Source organism: Neopelma chrysocephalum, unplaced genomic scaffold, assembly GCF_003984885.1.
Source record: "Neopelma chrysocephalum unplaced genomic scaffold, ASM398488v2 Primary Assembly neopelma1_59, whole genome shotgun sequence".
NCBI classification, from domain to species: domain Eukaryota; kingdom Metazoa; phylum Chordata; class Aves; order Passeriformes; family Pipridae; genus Neopelma; species Neopelma chrysocephalum.
The window spans coordinates 28,977,573-28,999,517 of NW_020897714.1; the positions used below are offsets into that span (position 1 = coordinate 28,977,573).

The window sequence follows — 21,945 nt, forward strand, 5'->3', positions numbered from 1 at the left end:
TTTCCCTCTCGAGCCAGCAGCTTGAAATTTTACTTAAAGTCCTCCAAAAATTTTACTTAAAAAATAACTTCCAGACAAATGAAAATGAACAAAAGGCCCAAACCAGCCTGTTTATGACACTGGACCTGATAGAAGAGGCAGTTCAAGTAGATCAGCAAAAGAGTCGTTCCTGCAAATGTGAGCTACCGAGGTCCTCAGCAAGCTGGAGGGAGGCAAGAGAGGGGTCTGATTTTGTAGGAGCCCATGGGAGAGCACAGAGGGAATCCCGACAGAGGCAGCGGGCTGGATTCAGCTGTTTACTGCACCCCTGTACCAGCAGGCTATGTCAGGGAGGGCAGGGAATGCCTCTGTCACTGCATGGGTGTACTCACACCCGACACTTGCACTGGAAATACGACTGAGCACAGTCTCCCTGCTGCACATAAAATTCAGGGGAATGAATGGGTGCAAATACACCTCTCTTTCACCCATTCCCCTTGTCCCAACTATCCCCTACTAGCACTCCTCAAGTTTTCCCTGAATCCCCAAGAAAACAGACACAGGGCTGTGCTGCACCCAAGCAGCTTCTGGGGACACCTGCTGTGGCCAGACAGGATGTGGCCAGCCCACCGTGGGCACCTCTCAGTTAAGTCTCTCTGCTGGACACACTGCCATCCCCCCATCATCTCTGGAGCACTGGTGGAAAGGGGGTGCCCTTCTCCCAGGCCTCCTGGTTTCTCCCCTGCTCTCTCCCCTTCACTGCCGCCGCTCCCCTCACTCCTGTACAAAAGCCAGGGCTCGTCCCTTCTCATCCTCATGCCTTTCTCTCCGGGTTCAGTGTCATCAGACACACAGAGAGAGAGGGAGGTATTCAGCTCGGTGCCTTCTCTTGTAACCTGTGCCTGACCAATCTGCCTCCCGAGGGGCTGTGGGGAGCTCCTCCCGCCCTGGCATCTCCTCACCCCTCATCGAGCCCCTCGGCTCCTGGCACCCGGAGAGGGATGGCAGCAAGGGTGGGAGGAGGGGGAGAGAGGGACTGACAGCAACTGCCCTTTCTCCAGGATGGGTTGAGAGAAACGAAAACCTCCCGAGCTCCTTCCTCTGGGTGTTTTGGAGCAGATCCTGCCTGCCTGGCGGGGTGACTCCTCTGCACTGTCTGTGCGCGTTCCTGTGCGTGTGCTGCTGCCATCGCAGATGTACCCCCAGCTGTCACTTCACCGCGCACAGTCTCTCCCTCTCCCGCCTCTCTCTCTCTCTTTCTCTCTTCCCCTGTTTATTATTTACGGAGGATTACAGTCCCTTTCCCACGCTGTCACCTCGCCGTGCGGCTCCTCTGCCCTCCACGCGGGGTGAGCGGCTGGCTAGGGGGGGCTCCTGCCAGCGAGGGTCCACCGAGAGCCCAGCTGGCAACAGAGGGACTTTTCTGCTGGATTTGTTTTGGGATTGTACCGGGTTCACTGGAAGAGCTACTGTTCTCACAGGAGGGTCCATTCCAGCCTGAGAGAGGTAAGTAAAGACATCTCTCTTTTGCGTTTTTTCCCCCATCCCCAGCTAAGCGAGATCAGTGGAGCTGCCCCCCAGGAACCGGCTTCCCCGGGGAGGAGAGTGTCAGCAGGGGCAGCACTTGTCTGCCAGACAGCACAGTGCACAAGTCTCGGCTGTGCCAGACTGATGGGCAGCGATCTTCCCGACAAAGCAGAACGGCAAACCTGCTGCAGAGGTGGCTGGTACTGGTTCCAGTCCAGTTTCAGTGCCGGCAGCTGGGAGCAACTTCTCCCAGCTGCGAATGGCACCAGCACCTTTCCTTGCACCACGGGCAGCTCAGGTGCAGTTTTGAGGCTTAAGGGCTTGGTGCTGTGGTCACCAGGTGCTGGGCAGCTCCCAGGGAGCCCTGGCTTTTGTCCCCTCCTCGGGGCTGTGAAAGGGGTCGGTATGAGAGGTGCCACTTGCCTGGCCCGCGATGACTTTGCTGGCTATCATTTTGGACTCAGCTGTCTGAGTAAGAACAACCTAAAATGGAGAAGTGAGGACCAAAATTGCACAGGTTCAGCACTCAGTACACAGCTTTAGGATGAGGGGAGGGTGTATGTATCTGTCTGTGGGTGTGTGTGCTCACGGACATGACCACAGGACATGAAGTGAAGGATGCCAAATCACAAGTAGAGCCAAAAATAAGTCCCAAGTTGCTTTCAGCATCTCTGCAGGCTCAACCTGCAATTTTTGAACTTTTGGGCGGAAGGCACAGCACTGAGTGGGGTGGGTGAAACACAGCACAGAGAAGCCTCACAGGCTTTTCCAGTCCTGACTGGCAGAAAAGGGCAAGAACGAGGTCTCAAATGAGCTGATGTGAAGCCCCCTATGGATAGGGGTATATATATAAGCATTAGGGTGTGTGTATGGTGTGTGTGTGCATACATACGCATGCACAGACACGTGCACACACACATCCCACACAGGGCATTCTGCCCCCTCCTTCTCCCTCTGCCTGACCAGTTTATTGCTGTCCCTGCATCTCATGCTAATTAAGAGAGACGTGTAGATCTGCAGCTCTCCAGATTTGGGGAGAGAGGATTTTTTAAGCTGTTGCTCCAACCAGGTCATGACTGAGCTGGGCCCCAGGCCCACCACGTGGACTGTCAGGTAGCCTGAATGTGCCACATCCAGCACACCCCTGATGGGAATGGCAGCGAGCAGGGTACAGCACTGCTCTGCTGCTGGTGCCTGACCTGCAGGATGGAGAGAGAAATTAAGATCTCATTTGGGAAAGGACTGGAGCAGCTGCTGCTGCAGAGTTTAAAGAAGGAAACCCTTAAAAGACAGGGGAACCCTCAAAGGCACACAGGCACTTGTCCTAAAGCAGGGGACATTTCTAGAAGTGAGGGAGCCTTTCCAGAATTGCAGACCATTTTTATTCTGAGCTTTTTCGCTCAGGTCTGTTTGGGGGTGGGAGGGGGTGGATCTTCCTCTAACTGCTGTGGGCAAACAACATTTGCAAGGGAATTATTCCACATGAGCGAAAGGCTTGCGGGAGTTGTCTCCCTGTCAGACATCAGTGCTGCCTCTGTTAGTGCATCTTGCCCACTTGGAGGAATTATGGTAAATCCTGAGCAAAGGGGCTGTTTGCAAAGAGAAAGGAGGAGAAGCCTTCTTATATAATTTTTATACCAGATCATAGCTTTACCCTTGCCTCCAGCAAAGTGAATGCCACATGCTAGCAAGGTGCACTCTCAGCTTGGATATCTTCATGAGTTACTCCAGCTTCCTGCCCTTCCTCTGGCCTTTTTTTTAAGCCTGGTACAGAAAGGATTTTCTAGGCTGTTCAGCACCACAGAAACCTGATGAAAGCAGACCTATGTCTCAGTAGAGCCGGGATGCCCAGCAGTAGCACAGGGCCATGAGGATATCTGTAGAGGAGCATTCAAGGAGCAACAGAGGCTGGAATAGGATGGGGACAGGCTCAAGCCTGTGGAAGGGCATTTCCGGGCAGTTCTTTGGTGACTCTTCAGCACTCGCCGGTTGCTGATTCAAAAGACAGACCAGGCAGTCTCCTGCACTTGCCATGTTTGGTTACAAGCAGCTGCTCACACCGCTTGACATCTGTCCCAGTCCTGGGTGGCTCAAGCCCACAAATCAAATGACCATACTGGGATGCTCCTGCCAGCTGGGTAATGTTTCAGCAAGCTACACCACGACACACACTCCAGTTCTCAGTGGAAAAGGAGCTGGAGTGGGAGTTCTGGGATGTTCCTTCTGCAGTGTGGAAACATGGAAATACCTTGTAACACATACCTTATGCCTGCTGTGGCTTTACCAAAATGCTGGCTCACAAAAAAGCTTTGTGTGACCGAGGGTATGAAAATAGCAAGAAGATGTGCACTTTTTCTATAAACCAGTTAAATTCCAGACTCAAGAGATGTAAGGAAAAATTGTTTTGCCTTTGAGGGGTGGGATTATGTGCATTATATTATTCACATTGCAAAAAAAGCAGTTGAAAGTTGGAAAATGTCGGGATTGGGGGCAACGTGCCATCTGCACTGGGTTGCAGTCCTGACTGGTGGGATGACATGCTGTATTTTCATGAGCTGATCATTCAGGGTACTGGCTACATGGTGTGCAAGGAGCGAAGCAGGGGGCTGTTATTTTTTTTCGGTACTGCAAAGTGTGCACCCGTTTTATTTGTTTACTGCCTGCCATCCAAGCCCTGGAGGCAATACATCATTATTCATTGTCTTGTGGTGTTCTGAAGATGTTAGCTGCTACAGTTGCCTTGTAGCTGATGATAGAGAATTTATGCTCCTCACGAGGCAAGAGAGTGGTTATTTTCCTTGCTTTTGAAGGGAAAAGAGACTTCCGCTTTACCCATACAGGGAAGGAGCAGCAGGTGCAGGGCCGGAGCTTGGGGCCTCTTGGCTCTCGGTGCCATCAAATCCTTGAGACCAGTTTGCTGGCTAAGCTGCCAGCATTTTGAAAAACAGCTGTGAGTGTTCAGCAGTTCTGCAAAATGGCCCCTAGGGTCTTGTGTTGGGCACCCGCAAAATTAGGAATGTACAGACTGTGGCCTCCTGCCAAAACTGTGGTTTAATATTCAATTCCGACCATATAAAAATAGCCTTATTTATTACAGCATCCTTATTGTTAGCTTGAGTATCATGTGTCCTTTGCACTGAGTATGGGATGGGGTACTGTGAAAAAAAAGAAATAGTACTTGGTTGGGTAAGCAAAGGCAGTGCTGTGATGCAGACATGCAAGTGGCTGAATGAAGACTGGGCAGGTATTATCTCACATTTAAGTGCTTGGCTTTGCAAGCCAAATAGCATATTTTATTACGTTTTTTTTTTTTTTAAAGTAAAATGTCACTTTTTTGATTCTTCTTCTTTATGAATGGGAAAACAAGAGACTTTCTGTTATTTATGCACTACAATGCCCCAAACCCATCACAGGAAGGACTGAGTCTTAAATTTACAGCAGGGCCATACAAGTCAGAACCTCCCGACTGACTGCAAGCAAAAGCTGTTACTTGGAAGACAGGCCCTGCTACCATAATCCTCCTCACTTCAAGGAGGCCGGGAAGACTCCTTCCCCATGAACCATGCTCTCACACAAGGAATAAAAAAGTAGGACCACATCCTGAGTCTGGAGAAGAGCTGTTAGAGACAACTTGACTTGGCACTCATCACTTGGGCTCTCTCTCCACTCCTGGTGAGGCTCTCTATTGCCAGTGCTGCCCAAAGCAGGGCAGGGTGCTGCTGTGATTTGGCTGTGAGGCACCTGTGTTGGGGTAGAGGGGCTGAAGGTGGGCCCTGCTCTTTCCACACCACTTGCATCTAGTGATTTTGATGGGATGTGATCTTTGCCATAACCCTATCTCTTCTGTGGCTGCAAACCCTCCAGAAAACTAAAGTCACATCAAATTTGAAGACCTTCCTCAGATTCAGCAAGCCCTGCAGCATGAGGCTGTGATCTGTGTGCTAACCCAGATGCATCCAAAGATCCTGGCTGGAACTCTGGATTGTAAGAGCTGTCACCACATCTTGTTGAGCTATGGGCAGTGTTCCCAGCTTGTAAAGAGCATAATTGTGTCCCAGAGATCTGCAGGCACCCCTGGAGCTGCAGGCAGCAGCTCAGATCCCATACAGTTTGTGTGGACTTTGCAGGGTTGCCCCTCTTGGGTGCTCTGGGAAGGTGATGGGGCAGCAGAAGAGCTCCAGGCTCTCTCTAACAGGCAGCACCAACAACCTCATGCCACAGTGGCAACCAAGTGAGACAGATCTATGCAACCCACCGAGGCAGAAAGAGGACTCCTTCAGAGTCCAGCACAAACGCATCGTGTGTGAGCAGTGGGAGTGGCCTTTCCTGGGCAGGTTTGCCAGGAGCCCTGTGCGTGCTGGGTCACTGATCCCCTGGCTGATAAGAGCTGAGAGGAATTTTACTGCTGGCATCTTGCGCTCTGGCCCAGCAATGTGCGCGCATGGATGGATGATCCCTGCCCCTGTGAACGTGCCCAGGGCACAGGCTTGTGAGACGGTGGGGAAGTTCTTCCCTTGTTGGACTGTGTTTTCTACCTCCTCTCTCTCTCTTCCTGCCCCAACTGCCGGAGTGGCAAGACACTGCCCTTGCAGCTGGTGGTCTCATTCTGGGAGCCTGGCAGCCGGGGAAGCACAGCCAAGGTGGTGAGTGACGGAGAGGGGGAGGGACTCCCTCACTCAGCAGCGTGGGTGGCAGCAGTTCACCACACTGGCATCTCCACAAGAAGGAAGAGTAACAAGAGTCAAGCACTGGGAAGGCCAGTGAGCTGGAAGTTCTGGTGTATTTCAGAATACAGGGTATAGAAAAAGGCAAAGGCAGTTTTTGGGCTAATGCAGACATGAACGATGGCAAACGCAGGTGTGGGGCATTTTGGGTGCAAGAGATCACCTAGGCTTGCAGAATCTCACCTCATTTTAGGAATGAGAAGCCACAAGGAGAAAAGCTTATGGCTGAAGTGCCTTGGCCCCCATAAGATATAAGAGGGGTTTCTTGGTGTTGATTTGGAAGCCCCTGGATTTGGCAGTCTGGCCATATTGTTCGGGCTAGACTTCTGGCCTAGCACTCCAGGGACAGGACTGTGAACTGAGAGCTTGTATTGACTAAAAACCTTATATTTTCCTATCTTGCTGCTAAACTGATGCACATCCATCTACTGCTCTGTGCATGTAAACATATCTTTTATCTCAGACAGACTGGCACCTTTCCTCTTAAAGTTCTGCTGCATCCTTTGACTCTAGTAAGAGACCCAGGGAAGGTACCGGGTCATGTCAAAAGTCCCGAGCCCTCAGAGAATCCTTAATAAATGTGGGCCTATACCTACCTTCCTTCTTGAACACCACCCAAATACAAACAAGAAAGAGAATACTTTGGGATTCAGAGCACCATTCAACTAAGAAGTGCAGAAAATACCTGTGTGTGCAGTGGTAAGGGGATTGAGGACCAAAGAACCAGGATTCTCCCATCAAGCTGTCTTCTCTGCTTGGAACCTTTCCCTGGATTGTACCACCCACCCACACCCCCAGGGTAGGCTTGCCAGGAAGGGGGGAGCAGCATTTTAAATGCCAGTGAGCTGGAGGATGCTTGTGGGGTGTAAAGGAGGAACTGGGAGCAGAAGGGTGCCTCCCTCAGACCTGCCAGGTCAGGAGCAGCTGCAGTCCTTCTGCCAAGGGACTGAGCGAAAGGATTAAGGGCCTGAGCTACCACTGTCCATGGGATTAACCCCTGCAGGAAATTAAAGTTGCAGAGAAGGCTCTTCACAGCTGAGAGAAAGAGAAAAACTGGGATCTGGATTAGAACTGGCAGGGCTGGTGACAAGCCACCACCCACAGCCAACTGTTCCCGGCTGGATCAGAAAATGTTATCTCAACCTTCATGTAGAACCCCCCTCCACATCTCGGTTACCAATTTTTGCCAACAGTGTGAGAAGAGCAAAAACATCACTCTGTGGAAAGAAAAAGAGGAGGAAACTGGGTAGTCAACTCACGTGTCCCTCCTCTGAGCCCCTCTCCCACTCCCTCGCCCGCTTGCCTCCTCAGCTGCCTCCGTTTGGCGTGGAGGAGACATGCACGTGGTCTGTCGCATTCAATAATACTTGGAGAAGATGCTGGCACACACAGGGCTGGATTTCTTCCTGTCAACTGCCCCCTCAGCTCCCCTCCTGCTGTTGCTCTGGGCCTCCTCCATATGCCACACTCACACTGTGCTGGGACTTTCCTGTCACTCCTGTGTTGGATATCCTGGTCTCCGCACCTGCTTCCACAGCTTCCCAAGGAATTCCACATCTCCACAGCAATCTGGGTCTTTCCCAGCAGTGCTACCCTCCCTGGCTCCCCTTCAGATGCTCTGTACTTTCTCAGAGGGTTTGCTGAGGCCTTATGTCCTTGGTATTTCCAGCCCCTCCAGCATCTTCCAGTTTAATTATTGTGCATTGTTCAGGGAGGCTTGGGATGCAAATAATGTGTACTGGTTAAGAATGAGGAATCAAGAAAACTAGCTTCTCTCCTGCTTTTGCCACAGGCCTGTCAGGAAACTCTCAGAAAATCTGGCCAAAACTCCTTTATTCTGTGTAATTTTGGTAAGCCCTACAAGTACTCTCTGCAGGACAGGAGAGTATTTACAAGCCCAAGTGCAAGTGCTGCTCTTGACAGCTTTGAAAATCCTGAGCGGGAAACTAATGTGGGCTCATGATGAAGTATCAAAAGCAAGGCAGCTGAAATTTCACCCAGCCAAACTCAACAGTCATTTTTACTGTATCATAGTTTGCCCCTCCATAATATGGGGATAAATTTGATCTTTCTTGGAGGGCCTTGGGGAGGAAATATTTTTTACCATCAACACATTTGCACTTCAGAGGTGCCTACACATTGCCAATCCAAAAATCAGAAGCTTTTTGACCTCTTCGCATCACAGAGAAAAGGGTGTGGTTTTTATTCACACCAAGTCAGGAGCATGGCTGAGTCCCTTACAATACCAAGCGGTTTTTCCATGCTTTCTACTTCCTTTACAGCTTTCTGTATGAGGTGCTTTGCTTAGCTGTGATTGATCACTGCAAGTCAGAGGGCACCATTTCTTCTGCAGCTGGGTTTTTCGTATGAATTTAAAATGTGCTTTCCATTGATTGTGACAGCACAACACTAATGAATCCTGAGCACGTGTTAATAAATCAGCAAGTGCTGCAAATGAAGCCCTTAGCTATTTAGCTTAGAAGCTCATTGGGCCAGTGACACACACTGCATGTTTCTACAGTGCTGCTGAGCTTTGCTACCACCTCTGTGTGCTTTTGCAGTCCAAATAGATGACAAATGAAGAGCTGTCACTGCGACAATGTGACCTCTCGTGATCGATAATTTGCATGACTAACTTAGTTCTCTTGGGGGACCAAGAATGGGCATCATCTCCATGCCATCTGAACCCACTTGGGGTGTATTAATCAGGCCACACAGCTGACATCTCTTCCTGCTGCCTGTGACTCTTGCCCCCCAAGGGCTGATAAAGGAACAGGCATAGAATAACATGCTTTAGTCACTGGGTGCTGGGGTACCACTGTCCCCCTCCATTATGGGGTGATACTAATAAAACATGAATCCTAAAAGCAACAAGGAAAGGGGAAGGGAAGAAGATAATCTCCTTAAAGCGTCCTCCATGCCCTCCCTTACCCTGCTGTTTTTCTGATAAAGGCTAAAGCAATTCAGCATCAGGAAGGGGAAAGGGACTTTGCTATCAAGGAGAGTGTGGGGGAGGGATGAACGTCTGTGTATACTTTCTGATAATTTATTGCTGGCATCTGTTGCAGCCTCTGGTACCCACCCTTCTGAAATATAGGTCACCCACATGCCCTGCCAATGCTCATAAGCCAGGCTGTTAAGGGAGTCTGATCCCTGAGCCATGATCCAAGGGTTAGTGCAAAGGACTAGGAGAGATAATCAGAGACAGAAGTTGCTGGGCTCTGTTTCTCACAGTGTCTCATCCTAGTGACACAGTCACCTGTCTCTCTAGCCTCAGTGTTGCTGTCTGGAAAATGGAATACTTTATCCACCTGCCAAGAGCAGAGGCACTACTGGCTATTATCTCAGCCTTACTTCTGGGGGTCATGAAATACAAAGTAACACCACCCACAACTATGGTAAGAGCCATTCATAGAGCAAATGGAAAGCTTCGCATAGAAGGTGCCACAGAATTGGGAAGTGTTACTAAAACAGTATGTGGATGCAGTTAACTGAAACCCTCCCCACTCTCATAGCATGATCCTTGGGACCCTACCCACAAAAGCTAAGGCTTTGGAGTGATACTGCAAACATTACTGGTGACTGGGTAGAGAGAAGCAAAGCACGAGACAGGGGTAGTGTCTGCTGCAGCTTTTATGCCCTGGCAAGTGCTGCAAAATCATTACAATCTCCTCTGCGTCCCCCCCCACTCCCTGGCCCCAGCAGTAAAGTTCCCTGTTCAATCTAATTAGGGGAATCCTCATTAGAGAGTCCTCTAGAGTCTGACAGCAGGCCAAATGTCCAAGTGGCACTTCAACTCAGTGTATTTTTGGCCACTGGAGCCCATGGGCCAGAAATGGATGATTTCATTTTGTTGCTTTGAGCTGAAACTAAAAAAGTTGTCTTTTACTGTCCTATATGAACAAGAAGAAAAGGGCATCACCAGTGCCACAGGCTACTCTGTTAATTTCTCCAGAGTCTGGAAAAGACATGCAACTCCAAGTACATGGAAGAAAGCTCTGGACACTGTGTCCCACAGGATCACAGGGTATTCAGCTGACATGTTGCTCTAGGGAGAAGGAACCATCTAGTAAGCCCAGGAGAAAGACTAATGCCTGGTTTTTGGAGCCCTTGAGTGACTTGGGTGACTTCAGAGCATTCAGAGCTCCAGCAATGCTGATCAGCCTTGAGCCCCCAAACCCAAGCAATGCCAGGCAGGTTCGGAACGGCACGGTGCCTCTCATCTTGAGTTGGGGGCACACAGGGGGCACTCCTAGGTCTGGCAGAGTGTTCACTGCTGGAAAAAAATCCCTGGCTGTCAGGCTGAAAGCAGCCAGACAGATCAGGTGCTGCTGTGGAGAGGACTGAGGTGTGGGCAAGTGCTGGTTGTCCCAGGACTGGGTGTTCCCAGTGCTGCACTGGCAGTGAGTGCAGCTGGCCTGGTGCTCTGCAGAGCAGAAGGCATCTCTTGGGCCACAATAAAACACCTAATAAAGTCAGAACTCAAGATAAGTCAGAGAAAGCATTTAAAAAAGAAACCCTCAAAAATCCTCTCTGCTTCCTTGCTCTCTCCTGACTGTGGAATATTAATCACTAAGGGTATAATGTGCTTATGGGCAGTCAATGCGTGGGAGAAACTGTTTTTTTTCCGGATCCTTGGAATTAAAATTTCTCCATAAACCTTCTACTTCAAGGTACAAATGCAGAAGCTCATTGTGCTTTGCCCTTCAGCAGCCAAGAACCTCTACCTATTCCAAATCTACTGTTCTGCCACCTGAGCATATGGTATGCTTGGAGAAGCAGGCAGTTTTGTGGAAGACATGGAGGTTGATAAATATGGGTTACAGAAGAGTCCCCAGCACATGTGCAAGCCCAAGTCTGTGCACATATTTGTAAATGTAAGATAGATTGGGGACTAGAATATGTGCATTTGTACATGAAGGCAGTCACTTTGAAGTCTTGGAAACACGTGTATGAGTGCACACAGGGTGGCTGCTATCTGTGGGGTGGGAGTGTTGCGTGTATGTGACATGCTTTTAAAATAATCTTGGGTTTATCAAGGCCCCTCCATCTTTGTGCATGTTGCAGTGCAGGAGACAGCATTAAAGCCTGAACAGGTGTTAATCACTATGCACTGTAATAAATTCTAAACATAGGGAAAGGGCTTATTTATACACGGCTGCTCCTCCCACCCTGCACTCTCTGCTTGAGCCTTGGTGCTGCCTGAGAGAAAGAGGCGCCCGTGAGGTACCAGAAACCAGTGCAAGAGCTGGACTTGCCCTGCCAGAGTAGAAGGATCTAGGGGTAGAAACCTTGACCCTGTCACCATCCCCATGCCTGGGTGTGCCAGTCCTGCCCTCAGCCCCCCACTGTCACCTGGGGATGGTGTGGGTGAACTGCACAGAGCAGCGAGCGGGGCGGGAGAGACACCAGCCCATGGCCTGAGAGGGGGCCTGGGCTGAGGGGAGATCACAGAGGGAAACCGAGTCACAAAGCACCCAAGGAAGCTGGTTTGGGGCTTTTTTGGTTTGTTTTGGTTTTTTTTTCCAAAAAGCTTAGCCCCCCAATTGGAAGTGAGCCAGCTGATACAGACGGGGTGTTACAAAACAGAGCCAAAAAGCAAGAGCACAAGGAACAGAGCTATCTATAACCCTGACAAAAGTTAGATGGAGTGAAGGTGGGGAAGAGGGAAAGACAGAGCGTGGCAGGCGGCTGCCCCTGATGCTGAGAGCAAGGACGTGATCATTTGGCAACAGGATTTGGAGCTGATCGACTCGCGCTATCCAGCAGGCAGATAAGGCTCTGTGGCTGTCAGCTTAACTCTGCCGTTTATTCCAGTGCTGTAGGGAGTTAAATAGAGCACACGGAAAGCCTGCTGCTGGGGAATGAAAGTCAAGGAGGGAAAGGGAAGGAAGAGGCTGTAATTGGGCAGTGTCTGGGGAATCAGGTGGAAGTGGCTGCAGGCAGAACCTCTCCAGGTAAGTGCTTGTGGCTTTTCATTCTCCTTTTCAATACAGACAGGAGAGGAAAGGAGACTTCAGGGTGGCATTTAGGACGGAGACATTTATATAGGGGAAGCTGAAAGTCTCCTCAGTCAGGTCGAGCGCAAGCACCAAATGGGGACTGCTATTTGTTGCGGCTTCTCCTTCAGTGGGGGCTGCAGGGAAAGGGCTCCAGCTCAGTTTGGGGAGTGGGGGGTTGCAGCGGGTGAAGGTCAAACCAGTTTCGGTACCGTGAGAGCTATTAATCTATTTGGTGCATTGACATTTAGGTAAGTGATCTAAATAGCCTTGCAAATGTACTAGTCCAGGCACTGAACCTGCTCATCATTCTCATCAAGATGCTAATTCAAATATTTTTTCTGGTGGTTTACATTCCCATATAAAATAAATCAGTCATGGGAGCCTGGGGGAGGGTAGGGGAGCCTGGCACGTGTGTGGGGAGAGCGTCCTGGTGGGAGTGCATTGCCCAGCTAAAATAATGGCTGTGGATGTTGTCAGAGCCCCTCAGAGGGGATGGAGCAGGGTTTATATCTGTACTCTGGTTGAAATGCGTCCATCTAACTGCTGCTGCGACTGTGGATGGCACGTCAGAGAGTACGCAGGGGGACAGAAGGGTTCGTGGTGTTTTCCTTTTTCCTGCCTCCTTGTATCCAAAAGGGAAGCAGGAGGGAAGTTGAAACCTGTTGTCAGTCACTTATTGTCAGGGGATAGTTTATGGTCTTTGGGTTTCTAATTAGACTGAGGATTTTTCCTTCTTCTAATTAAGATGCAACTCCCCTCTTTTCAACACTCCCACTCCGTCTCCCCCGCCCCAGGTCCTTCCTTCTCCTTCTCCTCCGAGGCTCGCTTGCTCTTCAGCTCCTGCAGTTGCTGCAGTGGGAAATCCCCAAGCTGAAGCTGTGCTGTTCTAGCCACCACATCCATTTTACCTTAAAACAGACAGGAAGTGCTGGCAGGGAATACGGGGAGGGGGTGTGGGGGGGAGGTGGGAGGGAGAAAAGCAGCTTGGCAGCCGCTGGTGCCCAGATCTCCGTGAGCCTGAGCCGTGCGTCAGGGAGAGGATGCACAGGTGGTACCAGCCAGCGTGGAGGCGACAGGAATGAGCTGGAGTCTGCTGCCCTGGCAGGGTCACCTTAGCAATTCATCAGGCTAACCTTGAGCATGAGGCTGATGTAGCCACCATGGCAGGCTATCCAAGCACAAACTTCTCTCTCTGGCACTTAGGTGAATCGGGCCTTAGTTCTGCACTGTGAGGTTCAAAATGATTTAACACTGAGCCTTGAACATGCTGTGCCTCCTGAAACATCCTCCATTTCTCCTCCAAAACAGAGATGATGCCTCAAAGGCAACACACTAGCTGGGGAGGAGAAAGGACAACACTGAGCCCAGCCCCACGCTCTGCAGCCAGGGAACTGAATCTCATCCGCTCTGCTCTGCTTTCTCACTCCAGGACCTGGCAGGCAGGCTACAAGGTCATTCCTTCTCCTTTTGGGGCTGTGTGGCAGGCTGGCTGTTGGATGTGAAGACACGCTGGAGAAGACAAGGATGCTGCCTACAAGTGCTGGCCACCGGTGGAGGAGCAGGTTCCTCATGAGGTGGCAAGAGGCTTGTCGTAAGTAATGCCTACTCAGGTACTCAGTACGATATTCCTGTTTGTCAAGGGAGCGGGAAGAAAATAGGTCACATCAGGGTTAAGAATAGGGGAGAGGGACAGCTAAGAATGGAGATGTTTGAACTAATTCCTGATTCCTTTAGAGGCCAGGCTAGCTGGGAGGGAGAGTGAGATTCTAAAGCTGAATATGGGCTTAAAGTGGGACAGCGAGTGATGATTGCTTCTGAATTCCAGTGGGCCTGGCAGGTGAGAAACAGCATGACAGATACCATCACACAAAGATCCACCCCGAGCATTTCTCAAATCAGTATCCTATAAGCTGCAGACTCCTCTCTATGGTAGGGGTTTATACATAGGCTGCTGAACAAGGCTCCCAGCTCTTCACAGCAGAACTCAAAACAGATTTTAGAAGGGAATGCAGGACGTGAAGGTGGAATTCTCCTACTGGGCACTGCCACATGTAGTGAAAATCAAGTAGTAAATAAAGATCTCTTCCAAATTAAATTGTAAGCATTTAGCCTCTGTATATTCCCAGTGGACTGGGACTGCTATAGTACCTCTGAGTGCAGGGCAGAGGCAGCTAGGGTGATGTGGCCCTCTGGGAATGTACCTGGATCTCAGAGAAGCATCTAGGGACCACAGCAAAGGAAAGGGAACACTTGGAGTGTGTCCATCACTACCACATGCCCAGGCAACAAGTAGGTCTGTGGTTTCCCTTGTTCCAGTCCTCCTGATCAAATTTGGGGCTGCCTCTGTAAGAAGCTGGAAGAATTATTTCCTTCTCCAGAAAACAGGCATCTTTGTAATCCATCCTCACAGACTAGACTGCTATATAAATTATTTATAATGAATGCTATTGAGTCTTGACTTAATCTGATATACCTGCATCAGCTTTCTGCCACCTACTAGAGTCACCAAACACCTCACAAAGTAACTTCATATGCCCCTAACACGAAAACACATATTACTCATCCTTCCATAGGGCTGGAAGACATCTCCAAGTTTTGTCTATGGCTTCTCTGCCTCTCTTTCCCATGGAGCTGCATCCTAACCAGTGCAATGAATTCCTTGGTCTCAGCTCACATCCCAGTGTGATGCACTTCTTGCAAGGAGACGAAAATGAAATCAGGCTTTCTCTTCTCTCTGTGATCTTAGTAAAATATTTCCAAAAGCATACAGCAATGTATGGGTAACAACAAGACATTTTTGGCATATCCCATACATGGCTGCAGAAACTTGGCACAAATCCATTTCCTGAACATAACCACAGCCAGCTGCCTGAGACTTTGTTCCTACCAGCCGCTGCCAGCACACACACTGGTGGAACCCCACAGCCACCCAGTCGGCGCCGGAGGCGGGCAGGCATTTTGAGAGATAAGCCCTGAGCAGAATGCCACCTGTATAGCATTACACAGGGTCTGCTCTTGCCTTTCTTGGTGTACAAAGCAGCTAAGTGTTATCTCATCATCACAGCTGTCAATTTATTATTAATACTGTGCTTTTGTTAAGCATCTAGGAAAAAGACGGGGTCACTTGAGTGACTCATGGCTCTCTCCCTTCCCCATTCTAGCTCCCATTCTTTTAATTCTCTTCCTACAACAAGGCTGTGACGTATTCTGAACAGAATTAAATATCAGCCAGCCAGTCAGTACCTGTACTGCAAGTCCAGAGGGTACAATCTGGTTTCATGGCAATCTCTGCTGTGAACCCCAACATTTGCATGCCAAGAGAGCACAGAGGTGCTCAGGGTAAAGATCTGTCTTGTATTTCGCCATAAGGATCCATGATTATCGTTAAAAGGTCACACATACTGGCATGGCCTGGGCTGATGTACACCTGAGCTCTCAACTGTAGGATAGCCAAAAATTCTTGAAGGGTTGAGAAAGATGGATAAAATAAGAGAGAGCTGGGACACTCTCTCTGAATGCTTATCCCTTGGTCCTTGATAAAGTTATATAGCTTAGGATCCAAAATGGGTACTTCTCCTTAGGCTACCAGTCTACAAATCTGCCACTTCACACAAGGATCTCTGGGAACAGAAAAAACACCCTATGCAGGATGACAGGGTTTGAGTATGAACGCACCTCGCTGACAGAAGCCAAGTCGATGTAAAAAATGGGCTATGGGTCAGACTGAGCTCTAGAGAGTGGTACAGGGGAAGAGCGGAAGAGCATGGCTGACTTCAGAACTGTTCCAAGGAGAGCTGCTCCAGAGCTTGTGTCTCCATTGGCTCCCTCTCTTGTGGCAGTCCTTTCACAATCCCTTTAGGGTTAAGAAGCAAAATACCTGCGTGTTGGTTCTTTGAAAAAAAGCAGGACAAAAGAAACTGATTTCCAGTTTAGGAAAGAATGGTTAGACAATAAATGCATCCACCTTAGCTACTATTCACCCCTAAAAAGACCCCTAAAAGTGACCCCTAAGTCACTGCCTTCTCTGCAGAAAAGTGAGAAAGGGAGAGGACAGGGCATGACATACAGACAAACCTGCTTCAGTTTTAGGCAAATGCTTAAACTTGTCACCTTAAAAACTGCGAGGGAGCTGAATTTGCTTCCCACATTGAAAAATTGTGGAATTCATTGTGCGAGCTCAACTCCATGAAAGGAATTAAGATGAAGGATGCAAATGTTTTACATAGTCTGCTTAAACATAACTCCCACTCCTCTAATGACAGGAGGCACAAAGCTCGCTTTCCTGTTGCTATTGCTTCTTTGTCACAGAAAGGAGAGTTTTAGAAGCCACTGGCACCCAGGGAGGGTTGGTAACAAGTGTCCTGATTCCACTAGGAGGATCTGGACCCATGTCTAGAATGGTGATCCAGAGCAGCCTCTAAAGAAATGCAGATTTGTGGACTGTCTGATCTTAAGTTTGAGACACTGAAGGAGAAAGGGTGCACATGGTAACCCTTTTCCTAACACCCCTTTCTTCAGTTACCAACCTCCAATTTTTTTCCTTATTCCATTGCTGTGGGCAATTTTAGTCAGAGGAGGTACTTCTGGGGCTATTGCTATAGGATCATGAAACTGTTTTGAGAGCAGTGGCAAGTTCCAGGTGTCCAGTCCAGGGACTTCTTACTTTTACCAGCTTTCTTGGTCATCCCTTTGTAATGTAATCTAATTCATTAAAAGTGGACACAAGGCCCACACGACACACTTGAATATGGTAAAACAAACAACACCCTGATGCAGAGGCTAACTTAGAACCTGAGTCTGATCTATCACAAATCTTAGAATTCAAACTGCAGGAGCGCAAATGAGATGTAGGTTGTTTTGTTTTCCTTTTTCTTAAAAGCTCTTCATTAACGTGTCTATTCCTGAAGAAAATAGAGCTTCTTAAATGTAAACTCGTCCCTCCTCTCTCTACCCTGGCTGTTTAGAAAAAGTTGTCCTTTATCAGAGGTGACACCTCCCACTGCTCTCTGCTCCATTCTCTGACAGGTACCAGTGCTCCAGTATCTGTCAGCTAAGTCCTCTGGGATGCACTGTTCTAACTTCTTTGTGAAACTGGAAGGATATTTACTTGCTCATGAAAAAGAAAGGCTAAGAGGAAAGTCACAGTGTGAGGGTGCAGGCCAGCAGTAAAGGGATGGAGCTGTGAGGAAACTCATTACACTCAATGCAGGGCATTGCAGCGAAGGGTCCTGCTGTGAGGGTTGTACTGTGGTCGTAGCTGTGCTCAAGGTGTGAGGGTGAGGGTGGGAAAGCACTGCTCTAATACATGCATTCTTTCTTCCCTGCTTTTCACCCACCAGTGCTTGGCTGTTGGCTCTCGCTGTGTGCTGCTGAGTCCTTCTTTGCTTGTCCTTCTTCCTGCAAGTGTAACAGTGGCAACCTGGAAGTGGACTGTAGTGGCTTGGGCCTCTCTTCCATTCCCTCAGACATCCCCACAAACACCAGGACCTTCCTCTTTCTCAACAACAAACTCAGCATCCTGCCAGGAGCGGTGTTTTCCAACCTCTCCGCTCTACAGAGGCTGGATCTATCCAACAACTTCTTGGACCAGCTCCCTCAGAACATCTTCAGTGACCTGGGGAACCTTACGGAGCTCCAGCTGAGGAACAACAGCATTCGGGCCTTGGACAAGGACCTGTTACAACACACGGCCCTGCTGCGTCAGCTGGACCTCTCCATCAACGGCCTGGCCCAGATCCCCTCGGGAATCTTTGACGACCTGCCTGCTCTCCGCTCCCTCTCCCTCAGGTCCAACCGCCTGCAGAGCCTGGACAGGGTGACCTTCGAACCGCTAACCAGCCTGCAGCTACTCCAAGTAGGGGATAACCCCTGGGAATGTGACTGCAACCTCCGAGACTTCAAGCACTGGATGGAGTGGTTCTCCTACCGAGGTAGGTGCTCGCACTGCGGGAGTGAAAGCGCGGAAGTTCTGGTCTGGTCTTCCACGGAAGGGCAAACAAAGGCAGGGGAGAAACACGAGCAGATACATCTGTCAGGTCAGGCTGACCCGAATGACAGGTCTTAGCCAAACAGTATGAGAACCATACTACGGTTTAATGCCACTGCACATTTGTATAACAACACTGCCAGGCTGGGGAGTCCTCTGCAGCCCCAGATCTCCTATTTCCTTGTTTTGTTTCTAATCTGAACAATTACTCCCCCTCCCTTTTTTTTTAACCTTGAGAGAAGAAAGAACTTTCCCCAAGTAACATCAAAATTTTAGGATTATGAGTTCGCCTCACCCTTTCTGCCTAGAGAAGAAATGCTTTTCACACTTGAAAATAGCCATCCCATTATCTTTCTTAAGCCAAGAGAACTAAAAGTCAGATTTGGCTATAAAGCATCAGGTTTTCTGCCAACAAAAGAACCATAGGCAAAGGTGCTACTTAGGAAAAACACTCCAACTAATATTGGCAAACCTAAACTGAAAGCTCAAATTTACAAGCCAGGCCCCAAGTCAGACTGGCTATAAAATTATCATTTTAAAGCAAGCAGTTTTTGACAAGTTTGTACTTCCACCTTTTCCTTGAAACAGAGAAGGCTGAAAGGTACATATCACTTATGGGGAATGCTGATGGGATGACATATTTTTAGGAGCTGCAACTCAAAAAAAGATGGCACATTTTACAGGAATGACGACTGAAGGCCTGACCTTCTGTTGCTGGAGCCAATGAGTAGGAAAGGGTCTCAAATCATGCGGATAGCAACAGTCAGCTGTCACATCCCTGCTGATCACAGCCATGCTGCAAGAAGATTATCTCTGCCTATGGCTACACTGCAGTCTGAAATATGCATTTGTGTGAGCAGAATCAAACAAGCATACAAGTGCCACTGTCCTCTTTTTTTCATTTTTGGTTTGTTTTCTTTCTTGACTCCCATATCACATGATATGCCAATGGAAAGCACACAGAGGTAACTTTGTTTTTTAAGTCCCCTTCCAAAGAAAATGCCCAAGTTCACTTAGGCATTTGTTTCGTCATCTGTCACTATTTTCACAGAGATGGATTTGTTGTTAGAAGATGGGACCATGTATCTGTTGTTATTTTGAGAAGACACAGCCTGGTCCTATCTTTTTGCTTTTATTTCTCCTTTTATAAAACGGTTCTGCTGACACTTACATAACTCACTAAACAATATGGGGCTGACTTAATAAACGGTTTCAGAGGGCTTTCATGTCTTGGCCTGAAAGATGTCTGTGCACGTATCATGCACCATGAGCTCTAGTGTGGAATCCAGCCTAGGCAGAATCGTATCAGCCAGCTGACATGGCTGAAACTTCTGCAGGGAAAATACTTAGCAGACATGAAAGGGGGCCCATGAACTCACCCCACCTCAGGATCTATCTCTGCTGTCACTGTCACAGGATGAAGCTGTGACTCACTCCTGTTATCTCTATCGGAACAGGTGGCAAAATTGACCAGCTGGCATGTACCCTGCCCAAGGAGCTGAAAGGGAAGGATATGCGAATGGTACCCATGGAGATGTTTAACTACTGCTCCCAGCTGGATGATGAGAACAGCTCTACCGTGCTGGACAATACTGGCCCACCCTGCACTAAAGGCAGCCCAACTCCTTCCAAATCTAAATCAGGCCCAGAAACAGAAGTGGAACCCAGTGTGGGATGCCCTCAGAAACAGCGATATAGGCCCGTGAGCGTGCGCCGGGCCATTGGCACTGTGATCATTGCAGGGGTGGTTTGCGGCATCGTTTGCATCATGATGGTGGTGGCAGCTGCTTACGGCTGCATCTATGCCTCCCTCATGGCCAAGTACCACCGGGAGCTGAAGAAGAGGCAGCCGCTCATGGGTGACACAGAAGGTGAACATGAAGAACAAAAACAAATCTCCTCTGTGGCGTGAAACTCTTCTAGGAAGGAAGGGACAGCGATGAAAAAAGGTATCTGAGAGCAGTCAAGCATGGGGTCCTCCCAAAATACATCTTCCCAGACAGAGAGACAGACTGTGCTATTGCTCCACTCACCCAAGTAGTGCAACACGCTTCTGGGGGGTCAGGGCACCTGGCTCAATTTCTTTCCCTCTGCCCCAGGCCCATTTTGTGCCCTTTCACCCTTGGGGCCTCCCAGACAAAATAAAGTAGAGTCAGACCTTGAGTGCTTGCTGTGCCTCATGCCCTTGCACAGAGCTTCCCTCACATGCCTGCTGCAAAGGCAGCTGGCACATTCTGGGAACCTGTGTTGTTCTCTCAGCTTCAGTCCTGAGTCATCCTGTATCGTGTCAAGAGTTCTCTGCAAACCGAGAGCAGCTCTGTGAAAGCTTGTGTGGGAAGCAGGACACCAGAAGTGTCCATGCCTCACTGTTAAGGTCACTACCTGCAAGTCAGTGCTCCTTACATCAGAAGGGAGGGAAGGTCCCCAGGGTAGGACAACAGTCAGTCGGAGAGTTCCCTTCTCATTTTTAAAGGTGGAAAGATAACCTGTGTCACTTTAACACACTGCCAGGAGCACAGTGTCCCTCTTTTTGCTCCTGACCAAGTCCAAATCTGTGAGCTGACACACATGTCATCTCCTACAGGTGCACAGACAAGGAGTCACCCTCCTGTACACACACACACTGACTCATTCTGATCCCAACACGCACACACAGCCAGCCACAGTTCCAGATATCCTGTCACCCCACCTGCACATGCAGAGCCACACATGCCCATGCTGATCTGCCCTCTGTGTGTTGAATACATTCAGCCACTTCACCTTACCCTGATCACAGCAGTGCATATCGCCTTCTGCTTCAGACAAAATACATGTACACTGCCACTGAGGAGCTAACAGAGACATCTCAGCCCTAGTGCAGAGCCAGTGGAAACTGGCAGGAGACGGCAGAGAGAGGCAAAGTTATTGAGATTACAGCATGAGTCTGTGAAAAAAATAAGGTGTATTCTTCTTATCTGTTTTATGTTTTCTCTGATAAATGGAGAAGGTAAGGATACGAAGCCTCCATTTAGAAATGTTTGGCTGGCAGAGTAGAACTGGGTCATCAGGAAAGACTAGAGGAGGAGGTGGCTTACCAGCCTCAGTAGCGTAAGCCACGCTGAGTAGTGTGAGCCTGGGGAAAGGTGTCAGGGGAAGAAGTCACACAACTGGCATGGCTGGCAGAGGGGCCAGCACAGCGTGTGGAGCAGGGTGATGCAGCTGAGCTGACTGAAAAGCGTGGGCGCAATTCTGAGGGGTCTTGAGCTGAAGGCTGAAACCTGGATCACAGTGTGGCAGGTGTGGGAGAGCCCAGGAAGGGTCTGGCATGGAAGGCAGCACAGCCCACACACACTCCCTTCACCATCACTGGTGTGTTTGACGCCATCCACAGCTGCACACGAGCGTGCCCACACGCGCAACTGCGCACACTGCCACTGTCATGTAGGGTGACTTCCCCCAGTCAGACTTTAAAGCCCTCAGACTGCAGTGCCTCCTATTAGTCTTTGCTCATTCTGACCTGACAGGTAAAAAAAAAAGAAAAAGTGAGAGGGGAAAAAAAACCCGAAAGGAACTCGACATAAGGACTCATTTTGTATCACTGGAAGTGGGATAAAATGCTGTCTCCAGGGGAGAGCGCACATTGCCATGGTAACCTGCTCTAACCCGTCACAGTGGGTATTCCTGGGCGAGGAAGATGACACCGGAGGTCATGCATCCACAGTGCCTGTGGATGGTGTGATCCCTGCCA

The 21,945-nt window shown here is 49.3% G+C and overlaps 2 protein-coding genes across 4 annotated transcripts in view; one reads left to right on the forward strand and one right to left on the reverse strand.

Annotated features, from left to right (window-relative positions):
- Positions 1 to 21,945, reverse strand: part of CACNA2D4 (calcium voltage-gated channel auxiliary subunit alpha2delta 4) — a 127,701-nt gene that overhangs the window by 28,483 nt on the left and 77,273 nt on the right. The window lies entirely within an intron of this gene.
- On the forward strand, positions 918 to 21,739 carry LRTM2 (leucine rich repeats and transmembrane domains 2). Of its 3 annotated transcripts, XM_027680720.1 has the most exons (5): positions 918 to 1,485; positions 12,048 to 12,187; positions 13,662 to 13,823; positions 17,572 to 18,162; positions 19,676 to 21,739. In XM_027680720.1, exons 3-5 carry the CDS (start codon positions 13,757 to 13,759, stop codon positions 20,128 to 20,130), a joined length of 1,113 nt encoding a protein of 370 aa, XP_027536521.1. In that variant the 5' UTR covers positions 918 to 1,485; positions 12,048 to 12,187; positions 13,662 to 13,756; the 3' UTR covers positions 20,131 to 21,739. The 3 variants fall into 3 exon arrangements, with proteins under 3 accessions (XP_027536521.1, XP_027536519.1, XP_027536520.1); XM_027680718.1 differs by lacking the exon at positions 12,048 to 12,187; XM_027680719.1 differs by lacking the exon at positions 918 to 1,485 and having other exon boundaries at positions 7,668 to 12,187.